The sequence below is a fragment of the Fukomys damarensis genome, unplaced genomic scaffold (assembly GCF_012274545.1).
Source record: "Fukomys damarensis isolate Sample0158 unplaced genomic scaffold, DMR_v1.0_HiC HiC_scaffold_8, whole genome shotgun sequence".
NCBI lineage: Eukaryota > Metazoa > Chordata > Mammalia > Rodentia > Bathyergidae > Fukomys > Fukomys damarensis.
In genome coordinates this window covers 19,243,687-19,252,435 of record NW_022900920.1, presented here as the reverse complement: position 1 = coordinate 19,252,435, position 8,749 = coordinate 19,243,687, and the positions used below count along the sequence as shown (strand labels likewise).

Below are 8,749 nucleotides of genomic sequence, written 5' to 3'. Positions count from 1 at the left end.
CTTACTAGTGCAAGGTCCCAAGTTTGATCCCTGGCACCATAAATACACACATACCTACATACTTGCAAGAGATCTCAGGCACTTTTTCTCAGAAACCCGCCTAAGACACCATCTGCTGTGATGCTGGCTTGAATGTCTGATTTGGCCACATTCCCCATGCCACCTGATGCTGACACTAACAGCCACCTCTCCCTCATCCACTTGGCTTGACAGCCCACCTGTGAAAACCTCTCTCCTGACCTGTCTTCTGCAACCAACCGCTCTTCTGACCATCAGGTGGTACAGAGCTGTCTCCATGACACTTCTAGGACATTCCCCAAGTACCTGACAGTCTAAATACAACCTACATTACAAAATGCCTTTTGCTAAGACTGAACTAGAAATGTGACATTTCCTAATAATCAAAAACCTGTTCTCCTACCACCTTCTTCACCACGCACAGGCACCCAGCTGTCACCACACACAATCAGACTCCCCAACAGACTCACGGCTGAGTCGGTTGCAGCCAGACCTGCAGCTCCAACGCCTCTCACTCCACTGTGCTAAATTTCTTGCTGCACCTCAAGTGTGTCACCTGCTCCTGGCAGGGAGCTCTTCCTGTCTGCCTGGTGCAGTCCCAACAGTCCCATCTGACTTGCTCTAAGTGTCACCTCCGCCTCACCACTGAGCACATAAATCCACTTCGGCACTCCCTACATTCGACACCACACTCACTGCTTGGTAAGATGAGTGGCTTCTCTGACTCAGCTCTGTCAACACATCTAAGTGAAAATGACTACACCGAGCCACATAAAGCAGTTTATGCTACTTATCATCAGCAAACTTCAGATTTCATGCTTCAACATCATGTGTGACTGAGGCAACGTGGCAGACACTACTGGTTATTTACTAAAGTGTACTTCCTCTCCTTCCTGGGAACAGCTGGTCTACATTCTCAGCCTCCTTGCAGTTAGGTGTGGTGAGGTAATGAAATTCTCACCAGTGCAAAGCGAGGAGTAGCAAGTCCCACTTCCCACTCGAGCCGTAACTTCCATGATGGCTCTTTTCCCTTCCACTTGACTGTGTGGCAGTGCCCAGGAATGACAGGAAAATGAGGCGCAGAGTCACTATCAGCCTGAGTCTGAGTGACTGGATGGAACAGAGGCCGCTGGTGTTGGATTACCCTTTGTGTCAAGAATAAACTTCGACTGCGCTTGCGTCACTGTTTTTTGGGAGGCATCTCCCCAATATGGGCAGGCAACATGATATCAACCTTTCTAACGTAAAGGACACACTGACCCAGTAAGAAAACCTTTACACATTAAATTACTAAGTCATGTACAGAACAAATGGTGACACTCACTCCTGAGTCATACTGCGTCCGCTAGACCCACCTCTGGAGAGCACAGAAAATGGGCAGAAGTTGGGATCAGTCACTAAGGCTGGATGGTAGCAGCTAACTGCCCAGTTAAGAAATTCAGTATCCTGTATATGCCCTGGTTAGGTTAGTTTGTGTTCACCAAAGGAAAGTCACTGATTTACATTATACTGGTTTACATGTACTTCCCATTAAATATGCTTTCCCATCTTTGTGTACCAGCTAGGTCAATATCTGATATGTATGTGTTCAGTAAATGTTTCCCAGAGAGTATGTGGGGAGAAATTCAAAGCTTCACTGTTTCACTATTTCTTGTGACATCCATAATTACTTCTTCTAGTATCACTCACCTCACAAATGAAAACACTTTTTTTCTGAGCAGTCATAATTGTATGCTATCCATCAAACAATAAAACTTTGATAGGTGAGACACATTCAGCCTGAAGATGAAGTGCTATATTAACTTCTTGATCAAATGCCAGAACTTACAGAATATGAAACAGACATCAATAATTACAGCTTGTACCATAGCCATTCATTTCTAAAGCTCTAGGTTCAATGAACAAGTAATAACTGGACAGACACACCCTTCAGAAATAAGAGGTGGGAGGATTACCTCATTCCATACCTGTCACAGAGCAGCCCCCTGCAGCCATTCAGCAAGAGGCAACCCATGGACCCAGGCTGCAGCTGCTAGAGTGGTGCCAACCAGGGAAGCCTGGCACAGAAGCACTTAGCAGCCAAAACGTCTCTCGGACACTGCCCTCCCTTCCCCTTTCAATCCTAGGTATTCCCTTAAGTAATCTGATCTGGACATAAAAGGCATCTACAGTACTAAACATAAATTTCTTAAAAATGCCACGTTAGCCAAAAGTGGTGACCGGGTGCACTTGGGCGGCTGAGGCAGGGACATACTGAGTTGGAGGCCAGCCTGGGCTACACAGAAAGACTCTAGCCAAAAAACAAATAAAAAAGCCCTCTCGATTGGAAAATTTTTACATTTTTTCCTACTTGAATTAAAAAAGGCATTACTAATACTAATAAAAATATAATTATTAAATATAATTATGCATCATGCCTTAGCTACGTCTTGATTTTACAAGCAGATCTAAAAACACAGTATACAGCACAGCATTTCATAAACTGCCCCAACAAAGCCTGTAGTTGTGTTCCAGGGATCAAAATCCCTTAAGCCAGAGTGGCATAAGTGGCTCGGATGGCACCGCTGCATCTGAAGACATCTTGGGCAAGTGTGCACAACTTCCCGCCAGAATCTCACCAGAGAAAGAGGTGTTACAGAAGAGGCAGTGCATTTCATTCCAACACCCATGATATCCCGTTCTTTACTCTTTACCAGTCAAGAATCCTTTCCCCAGTCAAGTATGTGCTGCTCACAGCTGTGACACCAAGAAATGTGTGTACACCTTTTCCCTTTCAAGGTGGGTAGTGTAGAGGAAAAATAAAATGACTACTAAAGAATGTAGTTCTGCTCATTTTATCAAATTTACAGAGTACCTCAGCCTCAAAAATGGAAAATGAGTCTCAATGCCTCAATACTGATGAAAAGTCTCTCAGTAGTTCACAGGAACTTACTATAACACATATTTTACTCTCACTAATTTAAGTGTGAGAACCTAGAAAGATGTTCTGATTACTTCATAATAAAAGTACTTGAAGTCAGGCATGGTGGTACTGACCTGTAATTCCAACTACTCAGAAAGCCAAGACACCCTGGATTTGAAAACAGCCTGGATTCTCTTAAACTGAAGTTAAAAAAAAAAAAAAAAAAAAAAAAAAAAAAAAAAAAAAAAAAAAAAAAAAAAAAAAAAAAAAAAAAAAAAAGTACTGAGAATGTAGCTCTGTGGATAGCACTTATCTAGTGTGCATTTGACCCTAGGTTCAAGCTTCAGTACCATTTAAAAAAAAATTAAAGCACAATGCTATGAGTTTCTAAAGCCTTGGACTTTGCAAAGCACTTTCAGATGTATCACCAGGTTAGAAGGCACTGATGCCAGAAATGCCAATCTACATTTGGTTTTGGAAAAAGATTTCCATGTATATATTTTGTCCAAATATTACTATTTGTTTCATGAAAGTCAGAGCTAAGACTTTAGTAGAGTGTAAATTTTAAGCCAATGAATAAACAGTTGGCTTGAAAAAATATTAAATTGACATGCAAAGCATCTGTAACCCTGCCAGATACTAATAAAAGCAACTTCTCCCAGCACAGAAAAACTTGAATTGTCTCAGCTGGTTCTGAATTTGATGACTAGGTTTTACTAGTTGGTTTTCCAAAATGAAACCTGTCAGAACACCAGCTTGTTTCCCCACACTTTTATCGCTTTAAAAAATAATGCATAATTGGCTTATTTAAACATCGGCCTTATACAATATTTATAGTAAGACACGTTATTTCTAAAAAAAGTAGTATTAATCCTTAACTAACAAATGATAACTTAGGCACTTTTCAAGTTGTATACTTTATAAATTAGATTTACATTTCATCAGTTAAGAAACTCAGTTATTGGGCCGGGGATTTAGCTCAGCGGTTCGGTGGCTTGCCTTGCAAGTGCAAGGACCCAAGTTCAATCCCTGATACCCCCCAAAAAAGGAAACTCAGTTATTAAAATATTTAAAAGATAACATTTTAGACAAAAGACATAAAAGCAATCAGTAGATTTTAAATGTGAGGTTTTAAGTGTAAACCTAATGTTCAGGTAACATTCTGCTTCTGGTTTTGGCCAGCCCCTCCCTTATTTGTCTGCCCCTCAAAATTAGTATTTAAAGTATGGAGTCTAAGATTTATGATCAGTTGCAGAAACCTGTTTAGCAACTGATTTATAGTCTTGGCTGACTCTGTCATCAGAGCTAATTATAGCAAGCCTGAGATTATATATTCAAACTCTCCTTTTGGTGAAAGAGACTGCTCTGCTGAAAATCAGAAACATCCCGAGGCTCCTAAATAAGAATGCACTATCTACTTTACATCTCAGAACCAATGCTCTAAAGCTCAAAATTACTGTTCTTTAGTAAGCTGTTTTAGCCTAAAGTACTTAAACAATAAATCACAGTTACATTAATGCCATGCCAATGGCCTAAAACATATTAATCTTAGTTAACAATAACTGACGTTTGCATCACTAATCTAATTCAAGCATTCTGGTGGTAAATGCACATGTTGAAGCTTCAGGAACTGAAGTTATTACTGATCCAAAAAGAACCCTTATTTCGATGCAACCAGAATGGAGAAGTCCAATGACTCCTTGGTCAACAATGGTACTCTAGGGATAAAGCTCCCATTTTATTGCTTCAATGAGTAAGATGTCTAATTTGTACTAAAGCTGATCATGTAAACTGGTTCCCTAATAAGGTGCTGGCAGGGTCAGCCCAAGATACCCACTTCCTTCCTCACCTCCAAATTGTTCTCTCCCATCCACTCTTTGGCTATACCAGTATGTTTTGAAGATTTGCACACAACCTAAAAGGTAGGAACTCAGGCGATGTGGCTGCCTCATCTGTCCCACCATACTGCCTTCCACTCAGTTAAAAAGTTCCCGAGGACACAAGAGCCCTGAGTGAGGTACTGAAGATGAACTGTTGGCCCCAAGTGAGGTGAAGGGCTTAGGTGGTGGACTTGGGTCAGAGGGATTGGGTCAGAAGCTCCCTATCTAACACACTACAACCGGCCAGGACAGCAAGGCCTCAGCAGGAGAAAGGAAATATGCCTGGAGGGGCTATAATGCCCTCAGGACATGCATCTAGGAAAAAAGGAAAATGAGGCAGAGGCTCCAGGGTAGGAAACACTTGTACTTAGGAGAATATCTACACCACCCTCATGCTCAAATGTAACATTTTCGTACTTCAAACAAAGCCAGTATTGCAGAATGGATACTTCCCACAATGGATTTGTAAAGGAGAGCTTCCCACATGTAAGTCTGCAGTAAACCAGCAGGAGTCTGAGCTGGGATGCAGTAGCAGACAGTATATGGTAATAGCAAGAGAACACGACAGCCCATTTTAAATCATAAAATATACAATATTCCAAAATTTGGCTGGGTAGCTTTGCATGATAAATTAGGAGCTGTACAATCTCCTATACTTGCTTTCTCTACACTGACTTTTCTCAATTAAATGGAAGCAAGATATGACTTCTGGACTCTTAAACAGCAACTAATTATACACTTAATCTAGAACACAGAAAAAATTTAAATGTTCCCATAATAAAACTATGTTAATATTTTAAATCTAAAAATAAATTATAATGACTCATTTTTCATAGTATCCAACTGTGATCCTATTTACCTGCTTATCGTATGACTTCTCAAAGCAACTTCCCATTAGCACAATGAAACACTTATCTAATGAAAACTACTTCCTGTGGTACCATGCCTCTCTTTATGAGCATTAATTCATTTCATCTGTTTTTCTTATCTTTACGAATAAACATTCCACTCCATTTTTTAAGGAGTAACTGGAAAGAGTATAAAAGCAAACCAGTTCTTAGATGATTCAGTTATCTTAGGTTATAACTGTCTAGTACAGTCAAACCACTTTTTTTTCTAAGAACCATCTCATAATTTAAAGATTGACATGGCTAGGAGATATAGGAAGATATTCTAGGCAGAGCTCAATTTCAATGAAACTCCAATGACTATATTTTGTCCCTTTTTCATTGTAATCATTTCATGTGAAGGTACACAAAAATTACTGCTTTTATATGAGACTCTGAAATGACAATGCCATTGCTTCCAATAAAGAATCAATAATTGTTTTTATAGCATTAAGGTAATTACAGTCATTTAGAAAGCATCAACTGAGACTTTTTTGCACTTATGACTAATCTATTTTAAACAGAAGCCAATCTTGAAAACGTAATTCCAGAAAAAGTACAGTTATGCCAAGAATAGATAAGAGAGTATAAGGATCTCACAGGCTATGCTATACCAAACAGATAAAAAGTAAAACTGACTTTATACTCTAAGTCTATACAAATAAATAAAATTCTACCTTCTTTTCTTGTATGCATGCTTAGATTTCTTACATAAATAACAAAATACTTCATTCCATCACTTCAATAGAATGAACCCCTTAGAATAAAACTTAAAAGAGCTGATAATCAACTCCCAAGATTTATGCTTATTTTTTCTTACTTTTATCGATTTCCTGACAAATTTGACCTAAATAGAAAAATCTTTTCTGTAAATTAAGCACACAAGTCTACATGTGTCTTGAAGAATTCTGCCCAGTTACATATATCCCATGTTGCTTTTGGTTTCCCATCTCTTCTTTGCTTCAAACCTGAAATGAAGAACATAAAAATCTCAATTTCTTTCTAAAATAAAATTAAAACTTTGCTAAAGTACATGTTTACTAAGTGACCAAAGCGAAACAAACCTAAAAATTCCACACACTCAACTGCTTATAAAGTAAACAGGATAAAGAAATGGCTCTTTATTTATAAGCTTCTAAACAAAAATACAAGGTAAAATAAGTTACCTACAAACTGGATTCATAAAATGTATTAACAGGCTGTCTGAAATTCCTATGAAGTCAGTAGAATTACTATTAAAAATCGTAAGGAAACTTACCCCCATGCGAGTTTCTTCTTTTTTCGAGCAGCCTGTGAGTTTTCGGCCTCCTTTTTGGCTTTTACAAACTTGTGACAGGCAATTGCTTTGGCAATTTTTACACCAAGCTAAGAATTACAAAGGAGAAAAAAAAATGTGAAAACAAGTATTCCAGCTAATATAAGTATTATAGTGCTATGTTAATTGAGAACATGTAGGTAAGAAAGCCATGTCTGGGATCAGAAATTCTACATTCAGGCTTCTTGAACAAAGTATAATGAATACACACATATGGTCCATTATTTCCCTTTGCTCCCTAAAAACCCTACATGAACCATCTCCTGGATGGAAATCCTTTCCAAAGTGAGGCCCCTCCAGGGTCCACAAAGGTAGTAATGAGGCTCTTGGAGCTATCCCCGCATTTCAATAGGCTGAACAGGAATTTGCCCTGATAAGGCCGCACAGACTGACAGAGACATCAACTTTCTTTGCTTTGGGCTAGAATTACAGCAACTCAGTAGGTCACACCAATTATCTCATGCTGATCAGAAGCTCTGATTGGCAGTTACAGATGGGATTAATAAAACATGGAAAAGCTAATTACTACTTCATAAATGCACTATGCATGATGAGGAACAGCTTTTAAGACTCTGAGAGAGAAAAGAATATGAAAGGTCCTAGAAAGTGAAAAGCTGGACCCCAGGATTCGGGTGTTTCCTGGGTGGGGCCTTCTCTTTAAGGCCCCTGGATGTGCAACCAGAAATCCTACCTGGTCTGTTCCAAAAGAACACCCCACTGACAAAGTCATCGCTAATTCAGTCTCTGCCTTCTTCCAGCCCTTCTCTAGCTGCAAAGCTGTTTCCAAGACAGGGGTGCTGATACCTTCTAGCTTCTATGAGCTCTTATTCTAAACTGCCCAATTATAATGGAGGCCTCAAACAAATCCATTAAGAACCCAAGAGAACAGAAAAAGCTAAAAGTCCTTCTGGTGTTTCTTGCCTTTCCTATTCTTTCACTCAACGTGATGCATATTAGTAGACAAGCAGATGTGGGGATGAGAAGAAACCCAGAAGCCACTCTGAGGTCAGTTCATCACAGCCTAGGTTTTAGAGATCTGCTTGCCAATAGGAAGGCATAGAAAATGGTTATGAACACATGTGCAAGGGAAGAGGCCAATCAGGAAAGCAAGGTCTGGCACGTCTGATGTGTTTTCCAGCTCATCTCGGAAAATAGTTTTCTTTAGGGCACAAGAGACAAAAGATAATCAAACACTGAGTAGAGTTTATAAATAAGAGAAACACAGATCTTACTTTTCAGTTCAGGCAAGAATGAATACAAAAATGGAGGGAAGCTCACAAATCAAGGTGCTTCAACAGGACAGTTGCTGAAGAAAAAAATGACTATGACTTGAGCTCCCACCTGAGAAAGTGGACCAAACTCAGTATCCTCTCAACAATCAAAGCAATGTTAGCAGCACTACTGCATCATCTTTCACACAAGGAGAATATTTACCCCGCCAAACTTTATGAGGACACAAATGTACAATCTGCCAAGCAACCGCTTGGTGCTGGAGACACAGTCCCAACCTAAACACAGATTGCTATCGAACTGCAAGTAAGGATGAAGCTGACTAGCCGGGCGTGGTGGCCCACACCTGTCATCCCAGCACGCAGGAGGCTGAGGCAGGAGGATCACTGTGAGTTCAAAACCAGCTTGGGCTACATAGTGAGTTCCAGGTCGGTCTCAACTACAGAGTGAGACCCTGTCTCAAAAAGCCAAAAAAAAAAAAAAAAAAAAAAAAAAAAAAAAAAAAAAAGGAAGAGGA

At 39.7% G+C, this 8,749-nt stretch overlaps 1 protein-coding gene across 2 annotated transcripts in view; it reads right to left on the bottom strand.

Annotated features, from left to right (window-relative positions):
* Positions 1-3,961: 3,961 nt before the first annotated feature.
* The window catches only part of Fam204a (family with sequence similarity 204 member A), a 31,272-nt gene continuing 26,484 nt past the window's right edge, over positions 3,962-8,749 (bottom strand). For both annotated transcript variants that reach the window (XM_010634529.3, XM_010634531.3), the window contains exons 7-8: positions 6,946-7,052; positions 3,962-6,655 (exon numbers count right to left, since the gene is read on the bottom strand). In XM_010634529.3, the coding sequence (XP_010632831.1) occupies positions 6,604-6,655; positions 6,946-7,052 (159 nt within the window). In that variant the 3' untranslated portion in view covers positions 3,962-6,603. The remainder of the gene's footprint in view (positions 6,656-6,945; positions 7,053-8,749) is intronic.